General features: G+C 40.1%; 1 protein-coding gene across 1 annotated transcript in view; it reads left to right on the forward strand.

The window, feature by feature from the left end:
- Positions 1–3,052: 3,052 nt before the first annotated feature.
- ARHGAP42 (Rho GTPase activating protein 42) overlaps positions 3,053–23,859 on the forward strand; it is a gene marked incomplete at both ends in the record, with an annotated part of 153,761 nt that continues 132,954 nt past the window's right edge. The window contains one exon of the mRNA XM_079548751.1: positions 3,053–3,206. Within this exon, the coding sequence (XP_079404877.1) occupies positions 3,053–3,206 (154 nt within the window). The remainder of the gene's footprint in view (positions 3,207–23,859) is intronic.

Here is a 23,859-nt window from a genome sequence, read left to right on the forward strand (position 1 = left end):
CTCCCACACAAAGAAAATAGTAAGAGTTATCTTTCTATCAAGATTTTTGTTGTTGTTGCTGTTAGATAACCTCTCTGTAGGTGTGCCAAATAACTCATTTATCTGATCCTCCTCCAGACACAGGCACAGACATTCATTAAGCTCATGGGTTAGCTATAAACATTTTCTCTGCTAATGAAGAATAACATAGGGTTGGGTTTACATCTGCTCAAATACAGATTTATGAAACAAAAAACATTCTTAACCACTTTCCTTAAAAATACATTTTCTTTTTTTTTCTCTGAGGGAAAAAAGAAGGCAATACATATGAACAAATGAGATTTTTACATAGTATGTGACACACTGCAAGCTAGGAAATTCTCAGTTCAGCTAAGAAAGATGGGATCATTCTGAGAAACATATGGAAACAGTTAGAAGTAAGTTATGTGGATGGAGGATGTCAAGCTGGAGGGAAGTTCTTAGCAAACATTGCTGAGGACTTGCTTAGTCTTGGTCCATTAACATTTCCATTCATGATCCTGATTCCAAAAGTAGAAACGTGGTTCTGGAACTTTTGAAGATGAAAACATTATAGAGAAAGAAATGAGTCATCATGATTACTGGAATAAATGCTCTAAACTAAAATGCAAAGTACTTATTTTTGGGACCAATGAGCACTTCTGCTTAATCTTTGGGATCTGGTGGATTAAAAAAGTGAATTAGTGAACGTAAGAGGCACAATTAGGCCATGAGAGACAAATACATTGTTAAAAAAAAAAGCTGTAGTGCAGTAGTGTAGTCATCAATCTGGCTTAGAAAGGTTCCATGTATAATTACAGTAGGCCATGATAAAGTAAGATGAAATCAAATTTCAGGAGATCTAGGCAAGAACTATAAGAATGAGGAAGTACATCAATATTTTATTTTATGACAGAAAGCTTTAGCTATCATATGGCAGGCTTAGGGACAGTTGTACAATTTGCTGGGTAAATAATTGGCTGGATGGTCAGGCTGAGAGTCATAGTGAACTGAGCTAAGTCCAGCTGGCAGCTGGTCACCATTGGTTTTCCCCAGGGCTCAGTACTGAGATTAGTTTTGTTTAACATTTTTGTTAATGATCTGGTGCCTGGAAGTGGTTGTTTCATTATCCACTGGTAAGACTAACAGCTAAGATATTGTGTTCAAGTTTGGGCCACTCGGTGACAGAAGGACATTGAGTTGCTCAAGCATGTGCGGAGAAGGGCAATGAAGGTGGTGAAGGGACTAGAAAAAAGTTGTTATGAGGAGTAGCTGTGGGAGCTGAGGTTGTTTAGTCTGGAGAAAAAGAGATTGAAAGGAGACCTAATCGCTCTCTACAACTATGTGAAAAAGGTTATAGCAAGGAGAATGTTGGTCTCTTTTCTCAAATGACAAATGTTGGGATGTGAGGAAATGGACTCAAGATGTGACAGGAGAGGTTTAGCTTGGATATCAGGCAGAATTTCTCCATGTGAAGAGTGATCAATTGTTGGAACACACTTCGGTGTGAAGTGTGAAGACGACAAAATGAGTAAGCAGCTTTCAGCTGCTGTATCACCTTCTCAAAAGCAGTTTTTGGCAAAAAGTGGGTAGTGCTGAAGTAATTTTGTGAACAGCGTTGATGACTGTTCCCATTGCAGTTACTGCCAACTTGAAGGTGTGTTTACAGACAGCTCTCCTTGAAACCACGTACATGCATTATGCACTTGTATACATACTTCTTACTGTCACAATATGTACGGAAGGACTACTCCAGGTATACATACAAGAATCACCCAAATTGCTTCTGAGATAAACCCACTAGCACACTTGAATAACACCACTTTATTTGAGTAACTGAGCTTACAGTTTCTAAGTCTTTTCAGGATACAGTTGGCTCAGCCACACACACAACCAAGTATTACGGCAGAATATGGGCGTTCCCAGCTGTTGTTTTGTATTTCCTTGGCCCACACCTCCCTCCCTTATCCTTTGCTGCTCTCTATTCTCATTATCCACCTCTGTGTGAATGTTCCTGCCACCGGCCCACACACACACCAGGCAGTCAGGCCATGCCCATTCTGGGCGTCACAAGAGATCCCTGGGCAATGCTGGCACACATGGGGTGGCCACCTCAGGCATCACCTCCTCCAGCTGTGGCAGATCCCCTTTTCTCAGCAAAAGTGGCCTGCACTCCTCCACCAGTCTGCTGAATAAAAACAGCCTCCTTTTAACACATGTTGTTAGATGTCTACTGGAAATGCGTAACTTGGAGTTCTCCTACAGTTAGCACACAGTGGCTTAGGTTGAAAGGAATCTTAAAGATCATCTGACTCCAAATCTCTGCTATGGGCAGGGCTGCCCCCCTCAAGATCAGCATGCCCAGGCCCCAGCCAAACCGGCCTGGCACACACAGGGCACCCACAGGCTCTCCAGGCAGCCTCACTGCCCTTTGAGTAAAGAATTTCCTCCTAACATCTAACCAAAACCTCCTCTCTTTTAGTTTAAAGGCACTCCTCCTTGTCCCATCGCTGTCTGCCCGTGTAAAATCTCAGTCCCCCTCCTGCTTGTATGCCCCCTTCAAGTTCTGGCAGGCCGCAACGAGGCCTCCCGCAGCCTTCTCTTCTACACGAGGAACGTTATCCTTGGGCCTCCCCGCCCTCCAGAAGCCCTGCGTAAAGCACCGACCGCGCGCCCTACCCGCACCGGTCCCTGCAGGCCGTACCCGCTGCGGGCCGGCCCCGCCGGAGGGCAGAGCGCGAAGGGGGAGGCGGCGCGGAACGAGGGGCGGGCGCTGCCGGGGCTGCGTCCCTGGCGTGCGAGCATGCTGCGGCGGGGGGAGGGCGTCCTCGGCCGGGCCGGGGGAGGTTCGGGCTGAACTTAGGGACGGGAAGAAAGGAAGAGAGAGCGCTGCCGGAAGCGGCGGAGCGGCGGCTCGGGGAGCCCCGCGGGCAGCATGTAGCTGGGTGACGGCAGGCAGACCGCCGCCGCCTGTCCCGCCAGGCCGGGAGCCCCTTCTCAGTGCTCGGCTCCTCCGTCTCTCGTCGCGGCTCTCCGTCGGCCGCCCGTCGCTGTCATGGGGCTGCCCACGCTGGAGTTCAGCGACTCGTACTTGGACAGCCCGGATTTCAGGGAGCGCCTGAAGTGTCACGAGATCGAGCTGGAGAGGACCAACAAGTTCATCAAGGAGCTGATCAAGGACGGCAGCCTCCTCATCGGGGCCCTGCGGAGTAAGTGGGGCGGCGGGGCCGGGCAGGGCAGGAGCTTCTTTTGTTTGAATGGGCTCTGGGAGCGGGCTCCCCTGCCGGCCGACGGGGAAAGAGAAGCTCTCGGCAACTTTCTGCCCCGCTTCGCCTCGCCTCGCCTCGCCCGGGCCGGGTGAGCGGCGGCGGCAGCCCCGGAGCTGGGCTGAGGGCTCAGCCGCGCCCTGCGCCGAGGGGAGGGCGGCTGTCGGGGCCGGGCTGGCGGCTCGCATTCCCTCGTTCAGCCTTCGTGTCAAAGCCTCCTTACCGCAGCTCTTAACAGTGAGGATATCGCCCTATTTATCACGCGGATAAACGAAGAGATGGTTATTTGTTTTAACTTAGCGGTATCGCTGTTAGTCGCGTCTCCCGTAGGCGAGCTGAGGATGAGCGCTTCCATCCTTTTGAAGCTCCGAGAGGTGAACGCCGGGCGTCCCGCCGTGTGGAAGCGGCCCTCGCTCTTTGAAGAGAGTAAAACGAGAGCCGAGAGCCGCGGGGGCAGTGCTGGGCTGGGCAGAGCCCCTCTGCTCTGGCTGGTGTCACCTACTTGTCGGTTTTGCTTCTCATCTGTTACCCAGTGCTTTCCTTCACCTAGAGTGACGGCTTGCAGCTCCTTGTGCTGTATGTGTGGTGTTCCAGGGAAAAGAAGTCACTTCAAATAATCCTTAAAGTATTTGCCACATTGATATGTTCTGCCAGATTTATGGAGTCAAAGAGTAGCAGTGTTGCTGTTTATGTGTTCAGGGAACAAGTGTTGCTACTATTGTCTTAGCTCAGAGGAGGTCGAATGCATGCTAACTCAGTCTGAACTCAAAGTCTGTCTTCCTGTCTTGAACAGGAGGTCAGGCTGAGGATTTTGTTTGGCCGGCAGCAGAATTAAATGTTAATTGTGCTTCTGCATGTCCCGTGCTTTCTCCCACAGCTCATGTATGGTGTTGTTAAATAAAGCAACTGCTGGCTTTTTTGAGACATTTCTCATAGAAGTGCACGTGTTTCCAGAGTTGTCTCTTTTTTTAGGGAGTAGCTGGATACATGTCTAACCGCTTAAGTAAATTAGAAATTTGTTTTAAATTCAATACATTCCTGTATCCATACCCAGAGAATAGGAGATGATAGATTACACAGAAAATCTCTGTGTCTGTGTACGCATATATATCTATATGTAAAAAAACAGAAACTCAGTGGTACCTTTTTCCTACCAGAGCATAAAAAAGTTTGATTCTTAGGTTTTCTTTTTATTAAAAACCTTTCTCCATCAGACAGAAGGACTGAGTTTGGGTAAACGTGTTAGTTTAATAAAAATGTACTCCTACAAACATGGTTCTCCAAGGTGGTGCATACCAGGAGTAAGGACAGGAGAGGATGCTGCATGGGTACTTATTTGGCGTGGAGATTGACTGCTTTCGTTATTGATGTTTGATTTGGAACATCTTTCTTCTTAAGTTGTCAAAGAAAAGAATACTGAAGAATGAGTTTTCTTTATGAGAAATAGTTTAGACCTTCATTTTGAAGTGAGTTTTCCTGTTATCTTTGTGGAGACTACTTGAAAATCCTTGCTAGATTCAGACCTTTAACAGTTCTGACCCTCTTCAAGGACAAGTGCTATTTCTGTTTCACATGATTACTACTTAACCTCCAAGTCCTCTCAACTTCAAAACTTTTTAATTCAAATGTTACAGTGGTTGACATGATGCTTATTTTTTTCTGTATGCAACTTTAAAATGCTGGCTTGAAGCCTATCATGTCTTTTAGCCTTAAGAAAAAGCAGTTTGCTCTTGCATAGCAAGAAATATTTCTTCTATTCACTTCAAATCCCTTAGTTTCGTGACCACACGTTCAATGCTGCCTCCATTCCTGTGTTAGGACAACTGGGAAAATGCCTGCATTTTTTCTCAGTGAAATAGAAATCCTTTCTTTATAGTGTACAGGCTCCATGCAGATGCTGTGCAGTGGCCATATAAGTAGAACTATCCTGGGATTTCTCGAGTAGAGAACCTTTGATTTGTTAAAACATGCTGTTTATTCCTGCCTTAGCATCAAAATCAGTGGAGCTTAAAATATTTGTAACTTTAAAATATTTAAGTTTTTTTTTTTTCTCTTTTTGAAAATCTAATTGAATGGTGTAGTAAGTATTTGATTTCAGTGCTGAACTGTTGTGCCCGGTCCTGATTTAATAATCCACCAGCCTTGAGCAGCAAGCAGTACTTACCATGGTTTGTCTTTTCAGGTGATCTATGATTTTGCCTTTGCATGTCATTTTGGAGGATCACTTTTGTTAGGGGAAAAAACTCAGAGTCCTGTGGAGATTTAGCGGAAATAAGTTTTGGAATATTTCCTTCCTAATCACACTTAAGGAAGAGACAGAATAACTGCTTACTTAATGCAGTTAGAAAATTACATAATCTCTTAAATTGTTTAAATGTAAGATATTAATTGAATCTGTGATGCAAGCACAGCTTTTCGGAATTGAACTTTCATATTAAATAACAATGTACAGGATATTTATTGTTCACAAATCAGTATCTAAACAGTGACGGTAAAAATGCAAAGTTGAAAAATATATGATGAGAGAACTGACACAAATTGGAGGTAGAACAGATATGCTTACTGTAGCTTGTGACCATTTTGCATTTTAATTGATGGAGTGACCCCAAGATGAGGTCACATTTTGCTTTATTGTGTCTCTGCTACATTCATTCTCAAGAATCCTTCTTTCCAAAGGAAAATGTAGTGCACGAGACTCACAGGGTGCTCTCTGAAGCAGCAGTTGACTGTTGTGAGAGCAAATAATGCTAGGATTGATGTCAAATCCTTAGCAGCTTTTCCCTAAGGTATTTTGCACTGTCTCCTTATCTTTCTAAATATGTGAAACTTCTGGGGAGTACAGTAAACAAGCACAGATTGTATGCTCCAGGTTAGTAGGGTGATAACTTCACTTTTGTATAGCTATCATGCTTACTTCAGCCTTATCCTACAATTTGTGCTTTCAGAGATGCACTACCTTTAATTTTAAAATTAACTGTGGCACTCAATATACTGCTCTTTCAAGAACTCTTTCAAGAAAGGCTCATTTTACACATATAAAAGATGCATATGCTGTCTTAGAAGTTATGTTTCTGCAGAGACTTCACCTCTGTATGTAGGTACAGTTATGTAGGATCAAATATTTTTATTTGATGCATCTGTGGGAGGGTTTTCTTGTCTTGAACTTATAAGTTAAGAGAAAAAACAACAAGAACTCCACCAACACACTTTTTAAAAAACATAATCTTGTTGGTACAATTAGCCTTCTTGATTATTATTAATGGTTACCCAGCTGTTGATTTTGTAATTTCTTCAGGCAGCTAATTTTAAAGATCTTTCAGATAGATGCATGTTTAAACAGCTTATGCTTAATTGCTTAGTTTAGTGAAGTCAATCTGTAGCTGGACTCATGAATCAAAACCGATTTTTTTCCTTTCCATTGATTCTTGCTCATTTTCAGTTAAAATTCAAGTCCGTTTTTCTTGTACATGTCTGCATGTAGTATGCTTTGGAATTTCATTCCTTATCATTAATTGCCTTTTAAAAAATGCAGTCTAGTTTTGGGGGTTTTCACATATATCATATGGAGCATTTCGTTACAATTTTTTGCTTTTAATTTCTATAGGAAGGCATACTGTTCTGCCAGAGTTTTAGTGAATACTGTATCAAACAGTCCAAAGAGGTAATAATGCATTTTGAACAACTGATCTCATGGCTTATCTCTGTCCAGAAGCCTTCAGTTTTGCTGTCTGATTTTAAGGCCTTCTTTCTCCACCTTAATTGCTATTTTAGCTACAACTTCATGCGTTCAAAGATTTCAGCTGTACAATTACCAAAAGTTCAGTGTATCTGTGGTTGATTTAAGTAATGCCATGCCTTCTAAAGTGTTTTAAATGGTAGTGCAGAGCTGTAGTGCAGGATAAGTATGATTTAACAGATATCTTTAGGAATTTATGACTACTAGCAGTCTTAATTTTTATTTTTTTGAGAGGGAGTTGTTACGAATCTCCTAGTAAAAATGGGACATAAAATCCTCAGTTTTATTTTGTTATATAACACATAGAGAAACAGGGATGAGATGGAAGCACCTTATTTGCAGGGGACTGTGTCTTTTTATCAGTGCTTTTATATAAATTCTGCACAGAAAAGACTATTTCACTAAGCTGTTTAGACATGTGGTATTCAGGAATGATTTTTGACTCATAAATCTAATTATAAAAGTGCAGTGATGAGCCTCTCATGTGCTGAAGCCTTTGGGCTCCACGGGCTAAAAAAAAAACGAGAACAAAATGATAGCATAAGAATCTATGATCTTGTTATCTATCTTGGGAATTTTTATCTATCTTTCCAAAGAGCTGCATTTTCCCAGATATCTTGGCCTTGTGTGTTTTCATGTGATTGTATCTTTAAAATGTTTTTTCCAGATCCCAAATGGGGCAGGAATGAGTTCATTGAATAATAACCACTGAATTTCAGTAGCAGTTATTCTCATTTATTAATTTAAATTCTGGGTAAAGCAACCAATGCTTCATATTCCATATGTGATACTGTGGTGGTGAGCTTGGAATATAAGTACAGCTTCGTCCTGAGAATCTGAGACATAACTCACACCGCCTTTGTGAATGGATTACATTATTTAATGCTGAAGTTGCCTTCCTCAGTAAAGTTAGGTGAGATGGCGCACAACAGTTTAGCTCTCTTAGTCTCTAAATAAGTGGTCAATTTTCTTCCAAAAGGAGGAAGACGTTTCCTGCAAAGAAGTTAAAACCTGGTAATTTGTATTTATGTTTTGAAGTCATTTGCTCCCCCACTGTTCTGCTTTTCGTACTGTCCTCCTGCTCAACTCCTGCTGCCGGTTCCGAAGCGATTGCAGATTGTGAGTGTAATTCTTGCAAACAGTTTCAGCAGTGTTCATGCTTTCTTGCAAAGATACCACGGATAAGCTGGTTCTTGGCCAGAGAAAGAGCTTAATTGCTTCCTCTAGTGTTTAAAGCAGCTGCAGTCTGTATTGCATTATATTATCTTTAACAAATATATGTTGAGAAAGTAAGCACTGGCATGTGGTGGTCTGTTACAGAGCACAGTACTTTCTGTCCATCACATGATGTTTGATTTTGAACCAAGAATGCCTGCAAGGGAATTCCCATGATATCAGTAACCACTGCTGTGTTAATAAAGCCTTTAAGTGACTCAGCACGGGTGTTCTTGTGCCTTAAAACTGAGGCAAGTATTCTTTAGAGAGGCCTTGTAATTGCATGATGTCAGGTTACCAGAGGAGCAGTTTAGAGTTTCAAATGGCGTATGAAATGATGTCTGTGCTATAAGAAAATTCTGCTCAATTTTTTTCTAAACTAGGATTTTCAAACTTCTAAAGTGATTTCTGAAAAGAGCAAATTTAATCTATTTCTTAATGGTCCAGCTGGTTTTTTGTCTATGACATGCTTCTTTTGCTATGAATAAGAGTAATGTATTCTATTAATAAGAAACCAGCTGCTTCATGAATATTGTCTTTACTACAATGGAAAATATGATGCTGTGGTCACTGAAATTATATAGATCTCTTGGGATTTCGTGGGCAGAAGCGCTACAGCAACTTGCAATTTCCTGTAATAGTAAATAACTTTGCATTTGTCCCTTGTCAAAAATGTAGAGGACAATGCAGTCCTTTTTACTGAAGTGGTATGTGAAGCAGTTCTATGGCACTGCTTCTATATTTTGTTTCATAGTCTCAAAACTGCCATTATACTTACATTTGGAATACGGGGAACTTAGGCATTTAGGAGCATGGATTTCTTTGTTGTTAAATTCAATCTCCTGCTAGTGTTGTATCAAGTAATCCCTACATATCAAACTCCATTTAAAAAATACTTTTTGTCCTTACTGTTTCTCCTGGAAGACTGTTCTAAAACCATGTTACTCTTGAGGGTTGAGTAACTTAATAAAAATAAATTTAATCTGGAAATTCTAACTTGTTTATGCTCATTTTATTTTCACTCAATTCTTCTGCACTGTTGTTTATTTGTATTTTCCTGTGGAATAATCATACCCTTTGCTAGACTGAACAAACTGTTCCTGTCTTCTCTGCTAAGAGTTTCTCTGGTTTCTTGGTCATTTTTCAAAATTGCTTTTAAATGTTCAGGGGAGTAGCAGAAAAAAATAGAAGAAACAGAAATAGTATTGTAATGTGTACAGGTCTGATTTTTTTATTGTCCTCTGTGGGATATCAGCTTATTAATTGAAATCATTGTTTATGGTCTTCTTTTGACTATCTGGAACTGTGAATTCCTCAAACGTGATGAAAAGTGTAAGAGTTTGGGGATGTCATAAGCAGTACCCATAAAGTAAACATTGAACTTAAGAAAAATGGCCCCACCTTCTTCCCTATTAATATGAATCGGAGTACTGTTGGGGTGTGAGCTGAACTCCCTTTGGTCCCCTTTGAAGTGCAAATAACTTTCATTAGAAAGATAACGTGTTTCACAGCACATTATGAACCTTGTGCTATATTGGTATGGTTTTCCATATCAGTCACGTTATCAACTTTAATTGGTTCCCTATCCTGAATTATGCAAACTTAACTTTCACAGGACACCAGAAGCTGCAGCAACACATTGCAGTGATGTTTTTTCTTAGTATGATTCAAGCATGGGAAAAGAGTGAGGAAATTCTGCATGCGTTCAGAAGTCTTACCTCCTTTTAGTGTAGTACTCAAGTGGGATACAAAGTGCCCCAACATTGTACATCTGATATTTGCTACAGCGTTGTATATTTAGTATTTATCGAGGTTCTCAAAGAGGAGAGGTTTGCGCACTGGCTGTGCATTGTACTGTCTGAAAAGGAACTTCTGTTCACTGAAAGACAAAAGTAAGTGGAATTAGATTATCGCCAGCAGGATTATTCTTCTTCTGTAAAAGAGCTGTAGGAGAAATAAGTGTAATGGGGAGGGAGAGGGGACAAACCAAATAACAAGTAGAAGTAAGAAGATTCAGTGTGTTGTTCTTGTAGAGTTACAAGGACAAATAAGACTCTTATTTTAGTTATTCTTTGTGCTTCAGAGAAATCTTCCTTTCACCCTTTGGTTTCCTGTAGTTGGGGATGCAGTGAAGTTTGTTCGTATATATCTTTTTGCCTCCAATCAATAGCACAAGTAGTTATTGTTGATCATATTTAATTTTCTTATCATTTGCTGTTGTTTTTACTAGTTTCATTTAAAGCAAATTCTTAATGTGTGTAATCAAAACTGCTTTCCTTAGCTGTGAACTTGAGCTCAGCTCTTGTGGAGCCACAGTCAGTTCTGCTGATACCGCTTTGTGAACACTGAGGGAGTGATTGACTTATTTTGCTCATTGAAGTTCTTATGCATGATGGAAGATTCAGGCATATGCTGATTTAAAAACAGGTCAGCAATTCTGAACAAAGTTTGGAATTTATCCTGCTGTCTTCTAAAAGCATGTCTGTAAGTCAGAAAAGGGATTTTTGCTTGAGCTCTTACAGTAGACAGACGAAATAGAGTTCATTAGTTAGGTTTGTGACTGCATCTTGATAAATGTTGGTCTTTGTTTTCTCCTAGCACACTTATATGACCATATATTTCTTTGATATCTGTGAACCATGTGTTTAAACAGCTCATTTCCTATTTATTTTTGTGGAGGATAAGGCCATCTCCATTGGGCTGATACCAGTAGGTAAGAGAATGTGTAGAAGAAACAGGAGCTGCAATACTTGTGTCCTTCATTGGCACAGGAGGCAATCAGTTAAGAAAGGATGGTTCTTCCTGTGTCATTCTGTATGTTAGGAATGAAGTTTCAGACAGTTCCCTGTTAGCTATGCCACACAATATATAAATTCCTTCATTTGGCATGTCTTCTCCCAACTATAAACCACCCCAACTTACTACTGTGGGATATAGGGCACTCACTGACGGCATCAGTAACCACACGCTATACAATAAATACGTTGCAGAATTGGCTTTTTCTTTTTTTTTGTGGCCTTGGAAAATGTCAGGTAATGACATTTTTCTGCTTGGGTATTTGGAGTGAAGACACCACAAAGAACAGCCTGGCCTCATCTTTTTGTCTCCCACCTCCTCTTAGGTATTTATAAACATTTACCAGATCCCCTCTCTGTCTTCTCTTCCCCAGGCTGAACAGACCCAGGTTACTCAGTCTTTCCTCATATGGGGGATGCTCCAGGCCCTTAATCATCTTTGTGGCCCTCTCTTGGACTCCTAGGAGATCCCTGCTTTTTTTGGACTGGGAAGCCAAGAACTGGGAATTCTAAATGTGTCCTCACCAGGGCAGAGTAGAAGGGAGGATCACCTCCCTTGTCCTGCTTGCCCTGTTCTTATTAACGCACCCCATTATACCACTGGCTTTCTTAGCCACAAGGGCACACTGGTGGATAAAAAACTGAACGTGAGCCAGCAGTGTGCTCTTGCAGCTCAGAAGGCCATTGGTATCCTGGGCTCCATCAGAAGAGGCCAGCAGGGACAGGGAGGTGATTGTCCCTCTTTACTCTGCCCATATGAGGCCAAATCTGGAGTGCTGCGTCCAGGACAGGGGCCCCCAAAATGAGAAGGATGTGGAGCTGTTCGAGAGGGTCCAGAGGATGGCCACAAAGATGATCAGAGGTCTGGAGCACCTCTCCTATGAAGACAGGGAGCTGAGCTTGTTCAGCCTGGAGAAGAGAATGCTGTGAAGAGACCTCATTGCAGCCTTACAGTATTTAAAAGGGGATTATAAACATGAGGAGAATCAACTTTTCACAAGGGTTATTGATGATAGGACAAGGATTAATGGTTTTTAACTCAAGGAGGGAAGGTTTAAATTGGATGTCAGGGGGAAGTTCTTCACAGAGAGAGTGATGAGTTGCTGGAACAGACTGCCCAGGGAGGCTTTAGATGCTCATCCCTACAGGTGTTTGAGACCAGGCTGGATGGGGCACCAGGCAACCCGGTCTAGGACCAGGAGGTTGGTGGCCCTGCCTGTGGCAATGGGGTTTGAACCATATGATCCTTGGGGTCCCTTCAAATCCAAGCCATTCTATGATTCTGTGACAACCTTCTGAGCTCTGCCAGTCAGCCAGTTCCCAATCCACCTCATCGTTCACCCATCTATGCTACATTTTCTAAGTTTCCTAACACGGATGTTGCAGGAGGCGGTGTCAAACATCTTGCTGAAATCAAGGTACACAACATCCCCTGCTCTCCCTCCATTTGCCTAGCCAGTGATGACATCATAGAAGGCTACTAGGTTGGTTGAGCATTGGTTTCTGTTTGGTGAATCCATGTTGACTACTGCTGGTAACCTTCTTCTCCTTCAGTTGATTGGAGATGACATTCAGAACAAGTTGTTCCATCACCTTTCCAGGGACTGAGATGAGACTGACTGGCCTGTTGGATCACTATTTGTTTCTTTAAGATGAATATATATTTCCTTAGTTATGTGAGCATACTCCTTAATTTATCAATTTTGAGTACAGCTTTCCTTGTCACAAGCTGCTTTCTTTTTGTTATTCTTCCATTTAATTTTATACTAAATAGACATGGAATTATTGAAGTTATTTTGTCAGACTTTTTTTTTTTTAATTTATATATTCATGAAACTTATTATGCATTAAACTTGAATATTTATTTATCTATTTATTCTATATCTCTTCTTCTAACACTTCAGTCTCTGCCCTCTCCCATGAGGAAGAGTGAGGAGTGGATCAGCTGTCCAGAAGTTGTCCCAGAATTTCTAACCAAATGAGGTTATTAGAAAGTCACATTTTGATGTGTATTTTTTAACCAGATCTACTACTAACCAAACAAACTTTAAACCTCCAATGCCTGTCCCTGCTTCTTCAGACCTTGTTTCCACTCCCTCTTGTCCTGTAAGTGGTATTAGCATTGCTGTTTATTCAGCTCCATCTCCACCAGATCAGGGTACTAAACTAACTGCTGATCTGTGCAGAGTAGTTATTAATGTGTCTTAGTTCTCTGACTTGGTTCGATACACGTATGTAAGGAATGCTCATGCTGGCAGAGAACAGGGAACCTGGAATTTGAAGCAACTACAAAAGTTGGTCAGTAGAGGAAAACGGTGACATAGCATGAAAATATTGATGGCAGAGACAACTTGCTTGCACGTCAGATTACAGCAGCAGTTAATGTACAAGTTACCAGTGACAGCAAAGATTTGTTTGCATGGCACATCTGTCATATCTTCTGTAACAGTTTTATTTTTTGGAATTGTGGAAGTGTGACTTTTGAGCTTTCTTCCCCTCTCAGATAGGGCTCTTACAGTGATAGTTTGCTGAAGTGCATTCAGTTCCTTGTTATTTCAGTACCAAATTACAGCAATAGGTTTATGAAATAAAGGTAATGTATCCTAATATCCAGTTTTTAAATATGTAATAATAAATCCTAGATAGAGATTCATGAGTCTTGAATAAGTTCTTCATGCATTTGTGGTGCTTATTAAACTAACTGCAGCATTTCTCCTAGTTTTACCATCAGACTTGAAAGGGATGCTGAAACTGAAAAAATAGGTAGTAGTAACTATAACTTTTGATAACAATATGTGCAGTGGTTAATAAAACATTTATATATAAATATGTAAAATATATTGCAAATAGGAATAAAAAGTACTCATGAAAACTCTTAAATCTTCTGGATTGCTATTGTTCAAATGAGGTTGAGATCACTGTCACTTACTTGTTGGACTTAAGGTATTAATACCCAAACTCCTGCTCAGCTGGGCTTTTAGGTCATGTTCATTCCTTCTTTCTTTACATAGACAATTTTTTGGTCTACCATCAAGTCTTCAAGTTTACATTACTTGAAGGTATGTAGACTTGGGAGAATGCACCTTGAGGACGTTTTATAGTTCAGTGCCCATATTTTATGATGCTTTCAAGAGAGGCATTAGGTAGTTCTAGATGCGACCTCATGAGGACAGAACAGAGGGACAGTCACCTGCTCTGCCCTTTCTTCCACCCCTCCTGATGCAGCCCAGGATACAGTTCGCCTTCTGGGTTGCACACCTGCACTGCTGGATCAGGTCAAGCTTTCATCCACCAGAGCCCCCAAGTGCTTTTCCACCTATGACCTTAAGTTTTTCCTTAGAGTATAGAACTGAAGATAAAAACATGAATGTTCAAGTAATTTGTTTAGCTTTTTTTTTTTTTTTCCTTCTTGTTTCATTGGGAATGGAAAAAGCAAGTTTTATAGAAAATCTTCTTTTCTTATCTCAAGAGATGAGTTCTGGATGGGTTCTGCTGCTAATAAATGTAATCAACAAATTGCAGGATCCACTCTTTAGTTTTTAGCTATCTTAGTTCTCCTTCACTTGAATCCTTTGGTTCAGTACAAACTGAAGAACTTCTGATTTTTCTTATACCTATCAATAATCATGTATATAATGCTACTATTTCTGTTTACTGTCTTCTGATTGAAGTTAAAAGATAGCAAATTAGAGATCAAATGGTTCATATTTTATTTACATTGCCACAGCCTAGCAGTGGTGTAATTCCTTGTTCTGTTTACTTAGTTCTTTTGCTCTTTAATACAACATGTCCCTAACCTGCCTGGGAGTGGTAGTCATTGTCAATTTGCAAAAATAACATTGCCAATCACTTTTTTTTTTTTTTTTTTTCCCACCAGCTTTCTGACAGTTTCCAAATGTATTTCCAGTAAAATAGCATTATACATAGTGTCAAAATTGCACTCGTTGGCAATTCAGGTCCTTTTGATTTGTTCTCTATGCAAAGCTCCAATTTGCAGTACACCTTGTGACTTCAAGACTGTTGCCCAATAAAAACCTACTCTCGTGTCTACTTCTGTCACTTGTCTTCAGCAGTTATTATGAAGCACTGTGAGCAATGTGTCGCTGGATAAGAAGTCAGTCTTGCAGTATTTTCTCGAACATTTAATGTACCCCTAAGAATTTCATGCTGACAGATGTTTCTCTTGTCCCATTGTAAACTGAAATGGCACTTAGACAACAACATTAATACCAATGGAATAAAATACACGGTGGCAGTGGTTTTTTTTTTGCACTGAACCATAGTTTATTAATGCTGTTAGTAGTACTGTTCATGGTAGGATTTTTTTTTTTTTTTTTTTTTTTTTTTGTTATTGTTTAGTTTTTGTGTTCAGTTTTTTTTTAATTTCTAAATATTAAATGATTCAAATCTCGGTATATTTTTTCCTTTGGGAGGTACAGCGGATTCTCAGTTCAGTGTATAGGGATATGGACTGTGATGCGCTTCACTTGTGGGTTGGAGTTTGTCTGTATCAAATTCCATGTCTGTATTCTTGGCAGATACTGAAAATTACAGTGGTTGTATGACCAGTTCTTATTTTCTTCATTATTCAGTAAGATAAAGACTATGGTTTTGGAGCTTTTATCTTCTTTAGCTTCTGCTTGTATCTATCTACACAGATAGTAATTAAGTATGGCCTGCCTTTTGCTGTGTATGTGTATTTATGGGGCAGTTACATATTATGAGACATTTCATTTCCATGTTAGTTCCCACACATGACTTTAGTTTAGAGTTAAAACAAAAAAAAGTGACTATCTGAAATGCATTTAATAATATTTTTTAAAGTTGTTTGGATTTGTTTTATTTTTGGTACTTTTAAAAAAGTTTTTTTTTTTTTATGGGACGGAATCTTAAAACAGATGGATATTTTTACAGTACTTTTTTTAATACAGTAGGAGGACTTCTCCATTACAGTAGAATTCTGCTACAGTTCCTCCAAGTGTCTTCAAATAACCCTATTTCAGGAATGTATTTATCTAACCTGCTTTTGAAACCAGTTGTTCTGTTGGACACCACAGCAGTTTGTGAGGGTGAGCAATGAGTTTTGTGATTCGTGTGTGTGCTGCATGGAGGGGAGTTCTTTTGTCCTATTCTAAATGCTCGTCCTGTGTCCTATACTTTGTTATGTTACCTGGTGAAAGTAATTTTTATTCTATGAGAGAAAAGTAGCTTTTCCTATTGCGTTCTTTATGGTGACTGTGTCCTTTTTGATAATGTGTATTACTGATGTAATGTATAATGTATATCCTATCGCTGTGTGGATGTAATTGAGATGATTTTTTTCATGTACATTAATGTGTGCTTCCTTCATTTCATTTTCCTTTGTCTTTGCACTTCCCTGTCAATTAAGGTTGTGTCATCCTTCTGCTGCTTTTCAAGACAGTAAAAAATGTTACTTGCTGCTGAAACCCTCTTTCTAATCTGATCTCCAGATTTTTTTAATTTTATTTTACTCTTAAATATTAAGGCCTCTCTGAGGTCCAGAGATGGGTTATTTGGCATGAAAGAGAAATGTTAATGGTGATTATGCAGCAAATCTACTAAAGCTAGATCTTGTTAAAAGAAGCTACAAACAACTCAAGTCTTTGATTACTGACAGCTGCAGCAGCAGTCCAGTGGGCTTATTCTGTCAATTCCAGATCCTTCAGTATTTTCACAGGATCACAGAATTGTAGGAGTTGGAAAGGACTTCTAGAGAACATCGAGTCCGCAGTTTGCACAGGTAAATGTCTAGGTGGATCTTGAATATCCCCAAAAACAGGGACTTCACCACCTCCCTGGGCTTGTTTCAGTACTCTGTCACTCTTACAGTAAATAAGTTCTTCCTTGCATTAATATGGAACTTCTTGTATTCTTGTTTGTGCCCATTGCCCCTTGTTGTGCTATGGCGCACAACTCAAAAGACTCTCCCCTCTTCATTTGACTCCCACACTTCAGATGTTTCTAAACAGTGATGAAGTCCCCTCTCAGACTTTTCTTCCCCAGACTGAAGAACTTATCTCAGCTTTTCCTCATGAAGGAGGTGTTCAGGCCCTTATTCATCTTTGTGGCCCTCTCCTGGATTCTTTCCAGAGATCCCTGTCTTTTCTGAACTGAGAAGTGCCAAACTGGACACAGTATTCCAAATGTTCCCTAACAGGGCATAATAGAAGGAGATAATCACCTCCCTCGCTCTGCTGGCCATGTTCTTTTTAATGCATCCCAGGATTCCATTGGTCTTCTTGCCCACACTGCTGGCTCATGGCCAACCTGTTGTCTACAAGGACCCCTAAGTCATTTTCTGCAGAGCTCCTGTCCAGCAGGTCAGCCCCTGACCTATACAGATGTATACAATTATTCCTCCCCAGCTGCAAGACTCTACGATTACTCTTGTTGACCCTCATTGTGTTCCCCTTTGCCCAGCTCTCCAGTTTGTCCAGGTCTTCTTGAAGGCCAGCACAGCCTCCTGTTTGTCCGCCACACACTTCCTCTTTTTGAGTTGTCTTCTGAGTGTCTTGTTGCAGGTATCTGCAAATATTTGAAAGGATAATATCAAGAGGAAAAGTGGCTTTGGAGCTGTTATTCTGTGTTGTTTGAGGGATTTTCTTATTTGCAGTTCACAGTTCTGATAATTTCTTGTTAAACTGAAAATTGCTGAAAGGGCAGGCTGCTCCATTTGTTAATCATTCAGATGAGGGCAGTAAAAATGGTTCCTGTTAGCAGGCATTGACCAAGGAGTTCTAAAGAAGTAATGTGACCGAGTGTAGAAAACTTACTTTATTCCTTTGGTATATCAGATTGATTTGGGGGCTAATGTAATTTTTCTCAGGAGTCACAGAGAGAAGCTCAATAATAGTGCTACCATTTGAATACGGAGACATATTTGAAGGGATGATGTGGGAGGTGTTCAGAAGGAGAGGAGATACCACAGTGCTTCTAAGCTAACCAGAAATTGTCAGCCCAGATTCAGTCTTCAGTGTTCCAGAGACAGGAAAAAGGAAGAAGCATCCTGCTTCAGAATTCGTTCTTGGGATTTCTTTTCAAGATGTACTCATAAGGGAGAATTATACAAATAATGCCTTTTCAGAATCTTAGAAACTAAATAGTGTTGTTCTTTTGTTTATCTTTTAAGATTTAAAGTGTCATGGCCGAAAGAAAAAAGCAATCCATGCACCATTGTGAAAACTTGTCATGATAGTATAGACATATTTATTGAGGTCAAAATTCAGCTCAGATACACAATTGTCTGTATTATGAAATTGCTCACTTGTGCATGGAGATTGCTGCAGTGTTTAACTAAATGATGAAATGCTATTCTTTAAAGGCCAAGTAACAAATAACTCTTCTACCTGTCACTTTTTAATGTAGACTATGTAGCATGCCTCTGATATCTCTGAGTTTGTTACAGCAGTCTTCCTTTTACACATTACTTCCAGTTAATGCTAGGTGTGTCATTCTGTTATTGTACAGTTCTTATTGAAGGGAAAAGCTTTATCTTGTAGTTTTCAGATTGTCTCTTATTAGCATGAATGCTATCTGTGTTGCATGGCCTTCTGCTTTTAATTTTAAAATAACTTGTGTCAGTGATAAGTTTGATCTGGCTGGGGTTTAGGAGGGCCTTTTGCAGCCATGCAGATGATAGTGAAGAGGAAATGTTCAGATAACTGTATTGTTTTGTGCTGTTGCACTACATGTTCTTCTATTTAATTTTTCTTGCGATGGTCACTCACACATACGTTTGAAAGCTATCACAACTTCAATCTGAAAGCCTCTAATAGTCATAACTGTCTAAAGCCGTCCTGCTTTGCTTCTCTTGGGGAGATGGTGAAAACCAGCATCTGACTTCAGTGCACACCCAGAAATTTGTTCTGACATTTTTCTTTTATTCAGTAGCAAAAACCAATTAATTTTAAAATCACTTCCTTAGGTGTATTTTTTGGAAGCTATATACAAACCTGTAAAGTTAGCAGCTGTGTAATCTGTTAGCCACTGGAAAACTCAGACTTCTTACAGTGAAAACTTAATTCTGTTGCTAAGGAAGAATTTTTGAGGGTTATTATTGGATTGTTTTTCTTAAAGGGAAGTTTTATTTTTCATGTTGAAATAGGAGGAAAAAAATAAAGGCAGCCTGAATGTCATGAGAATTTGGTACTGTAAGCCACTCTTTTGAGTTAATTTGTGCTTTTTTTTTTTTCCCTAACACCTGCATATGTTTCTTGGTGTACTCCAAAACCAACAGGAAAATAATGTGCAATGAGGATATGTCATCCTTTATATTAATTCTCTGTTCCATACTATTTATGAATTACTACTTCCCACACTAATAGTGAGCACAGTCTTTACCAAGGTTATAATTAATATTGTACAATTAAATATTTAACTTTCTCATCCAACCATTCGGAGATCCCTCCTGAGCCTCTTCTTCTCCAGGCTGAGCAGTCCCAGCTCCCTCAGCCTTTCCTCATAGGAAAGGTGCTCCAGTGCCTTCCCTATCTTGATGGCCCCTCATCAGGCTCTTCCCAGTGTGTGCACATCTCTCGTACTGGTGGGTCACAGGACTCCAGGTGCAGTTACACCAGCGCTGAATGGAGAGGAAGGATCACTTTCCTCAGTCTGCTGATGATCCTTTGCCTGATGCAGCCAAGAATACCGTTAGCCATTTTAGCAGCAAGGGCACTTCACAAATGAAGGGATTAAAGCAAATGAATTATATTTAATCTGTTTAATGCTATATGTTTTTCCTCAAGCAGCTGATATTTAAATGTACTCTGTAAACTCATGTCAGTGAAGCTGGGAGGAAGATGTTTTACTTGGCTGTTTGTGTACTCTCCTGAGTAACACAAAAACTTGTAGGCTGTTCATTGATTAATATTTACTTCCGATGTTTGGAAAAGCATTGTAATAGTTGTACAGAACACACTGAAAGAAGCAGACCTTGCAGTTAAGCATTTCACATGCTGCATTTGGAGAGCAAGCTCCAAAATCTGTCTTTCGTACTTGCCCTATAACTTCAGTTCCTATTTCTCAGTGGAAGCCATAAATATTTCCTAGACTAAATGAACAACTTTTTCCCCTACAGAGAATTCTAGTTCTGTTTTCAGAAGAATCGATGATTTCAAAATTGCATCCCAGTGCAGAACTTTTTAATAATCTTTCTAAGGTTTCCCACTTTTTTTGATAAAAGTTGTAACTTTGAGAAAATATTCCCACTTGTATTAAATTGAGGATAAAGAGGTCAAAATATTAAGGACTGCTAGACTTTTGAAACTGAATCTAAAAGTCCTTTGAGGTGCTTTTCATTGTGGAAAGGGAGAGGAGAGTGTGCTATAATGGAAATCCAACCAGTCAGTGAGCTGTGAGCCACACAAACCTGATGCTGCAAGCACAAGTTGTTAAGGCATGCTGGAGAGAAAATGATTTTATGGTGACAGCAGCGAAATTTTGCAGTCACTCTTCGGATAAAAGTACAGTCTTAGGGTTACATGCCGGATTTTGCTTTATGAAGACTTAATAACAAATTACTGGCTCAGGTTCAGAGTGTTGCTGTGTTATTCTTTTTTCTTTCATCCTCCCAATGACCTGTTGACTTACTGAAGCTTTTCACTGTGTGTATAAACAAGATGGGTGGATATTCTCCCAAAGCATCATTATCAGCTATTCCAGTTTCATTTTGTACATGGTAACAAGTGACTTTTCCCTGGGAGAAAACCTGCCCAGGCTTCCTCTGGAGCTAGTATGCAACAAAGTATGCAACTCAGTTTTCTTGATTGGCGAGATTAAGCTGATGAGGTTACAGAGTCAGATCTCGCAGGTAGTGGGAGTTACCATGGTTTTGAGAAATAAGTTTTTTCATATTTCTCTGTTAAAGCTATTTAAATGTAAACTGCTCTAATTAGTAAACATCAAAGATCAATTGTGAAAACCTTAATTGCTCTGTCCTGTCTTTTGTTCCAAAAAAAGATGCTTGATCTACATGTCAGCAAGTGACTGTTAAGTAAGCTTGTGTGTATTGTGTTCTTCATGTTCTTGGAGACCAACTTGAAACAGATACGGAGCACTGATGTTCTATAGGGAGTTGTGTTAGACGGATCAAATCAGTGTTTTTTGTTTTGCTTTCTTCTTAATGAAGTTAGAGGATTCTTTTCTCTATTTAATATAAAACTTATTTTTTTAATATTATGTCTCTTTGGGAGAAAAGAAGCTACATCTTTCATGTGGACAGGGAGGTGTGAGGGGCTGCATTCTTTCCAGCTCTGGTTAATGTCTCCTCTCTGAAGGAATGGCATGTGGAGCAGTGGGCATGAAGCGGGGGCCCTGGAAGGCCTGCCGAATCATCAGTGTGCTGTGTGGCCTCAGGCAATTTTGCTTTCAGCATCTCCATCTGTTAAATAGGGCAATGGTGGTGCACGTTACAAAGAAATACATTTATTTTGCTGTCTTTATAGACTTGGCTTGCATGAAGGATGAGATAATTCCATATTCATTACAGGATTTGGATGGTATGCAGTAAGCAATACAGGGAGGAGAAGAGGATTGAGGAAAACTGAACTCTGAGGAAAAAAAACAAGCGTTGAATAGCTTTTCATTTGGTGACTGCCCTCATGCTGTGAGCTAAGTTAGGAAAAGTTTTGAAGGAAAAGGGTAAAGAAAATACATGTATGTGAGCACTGAAGGTGGCAGGAGTGAAGCGGAATGGGCAGTGTTCTGTGGCAGCCTTTTGAATGCTTGCTTGGTAGCATAAGTCAACTTTTGTCACCTATTAATTTACTACCGATTCATCTAGTTTTTACTGCTTAAAATTATGCTCAGTAGCACAGATTACTAACCAAGCTTCTGCTGAAGGATGACAGGCATGTAACATAACTGAAGGAATAGCAGTGCACTCCGCTGTCTTTGGAGCAGTTAAGGACGATACATCCTCCATCTATCCATCGTCACTTACCCTCTGAAGAACATCTCCCACAGTTCAGCCAGCAAAATGGAACATCTTCATGATCCTTAGTGTCACAGCATTAACATAGCTTCTTCTCCTTTGTTATTGTATTTGGTTAAAGGAGGTTACCCTGCAGGGAAGCAGCTAAAAGAGCACTTAACCATAGAGGTGAGTTGGTTCAGCCATGAGAGCGACAGCCTCCTCCTGGGATGGTGGTGAACAGCTGATGGGGTACTCGGTGTACTGCAAAATGTACATGTACAAATCTTCCTATGAAGAGCATAAGAACAACCACACTGGGTCAGGCCCGAGATTTATCTGGCCTTACATCCTGTCTCTAAATATGAGTAAGTGCTGTGCTGTGAGTTAGTTTTTTTTTTCTTTTCTCTCACACGTAGCACTGATGTCTAGGGTAGGGATAAGACAAGGCAAGAATGCTGTGATACTTCCTCTGCCTCCAGTGCTTTGCGGCTTGAAGATTTCCTGAACAGGAGGTTATGCCTTTAATAGCTCTCCACAGATTTTTCTTCTGTGAACTTCTCTAGTCCTTTCTTGAACCCACATACATTTGTAATATCCACAGTATCCGGTGGCAGAGTTGGATGATTTAACTATGCATTTTATGAAAAGCATCTTCATGTTGTTTGAGCTCACTTTTTGTTTTATGAAGTAGCCTTTTGTTTTTACTTTCAAGAGATGGCCACCATTGCTGTACTGCTTCTGATTTTGTTGGAACTCTTACGACTCCTCAGCTGTCTTTTTCAGGCTGACGAGTGTTATTGCACTTCTTTAAGAAGATTTTTCTACCATTTTTTTACCCTTGTCACATACTCCTGTGTCTTTCTCAGCAGTTTTGGGATGGTGTCAGGGAGGAAGACCAAACACACACACGATGTTCAAATGCAGCCTGTTATGGATTGGTGGAGTACGTTATGATATATCTGTCCTTTTTTTTCCAGTTTTGAGTAATTGCTAATCTTCTATTTGCTTTTTAACTAGGCATGGATATAAAGTAGTAAAACATTTTTAGTTAGATGGTTTAATGACAAAATCTCACTTGAGAGTGACAGGAGTAAGTTTAGAATTCATTAGAAATGCCATGATGTAAACAGTACTGGCACTAATGGATGCTGAGATTATTAATTAAAAGCTATCTCTCTACCAGAACGGTAACAAGAGGATGTTGTCATATGTTCCTAAATCTTTTAAGGGCTGAAAGCAGAACAAAATCCCAGAGAATATAAAAATTTAAAAATTAAAAAAATCCTGCAGATGAGATACATGAATGCCTGGTTGGTGCTTCTTAGAAGTCATTTGACTGGGCAAACTTGAGCAGAAAAGATAATTAGAGCTCATTGTTTTGTTTGAGAAGTACAAGATTCCTGTGAAGTGCATGCAAGAGATGCTTCTTTTTCCCATGAAATACAAAGAGCCTATTCCTTGATACGTTATTGTACTTAGATGATTACTGCACTTTATGGGGTTTCTTCCTTCCCCTCTCTGAATGCAGTACAACTGGAAAGCAAGCAAGATACAGAAAGTATTTCCAAGCTGCAAAGGAAATAGCATCACATGCAAATTGGGGTAAACTGCAGACTTCTTGGGAATGCTTGGTTCCTGAGCTCTACACACAGGAGCTCACACAGTGAGACCCATTCATGGATGTGGATTTTGTTATTTAAAGAAGCATGCTTGGTTTGATTATTTTTCTCCCATTACTAGAATGCAAGTTTACATTCTCATAAACATATCTGTAGGACTTTTAAGTACTTCCATTGCTTTCATCTTTCCATCTTTTTTCTTAATACTTTCCATTTTTGAAAGGTAGAAGAGGGCTGTAATGAGTGCATTGAACTTGTCTGCTGTATAAATCTGATGTTTGCTATGCATTCTCCCTAA

Source organism: Tetrao urogallus (genome assembly GCF_951394365.1).
Source record: "Tetrao urogallus genome assembly, chromosome: 1".
Classification (NCBI taxonomy): Eukaryota; Metazoa; Chordata; class Aves; order Galliformes; family Phasianidae; genus Tetrao; species Tetrao urogallus.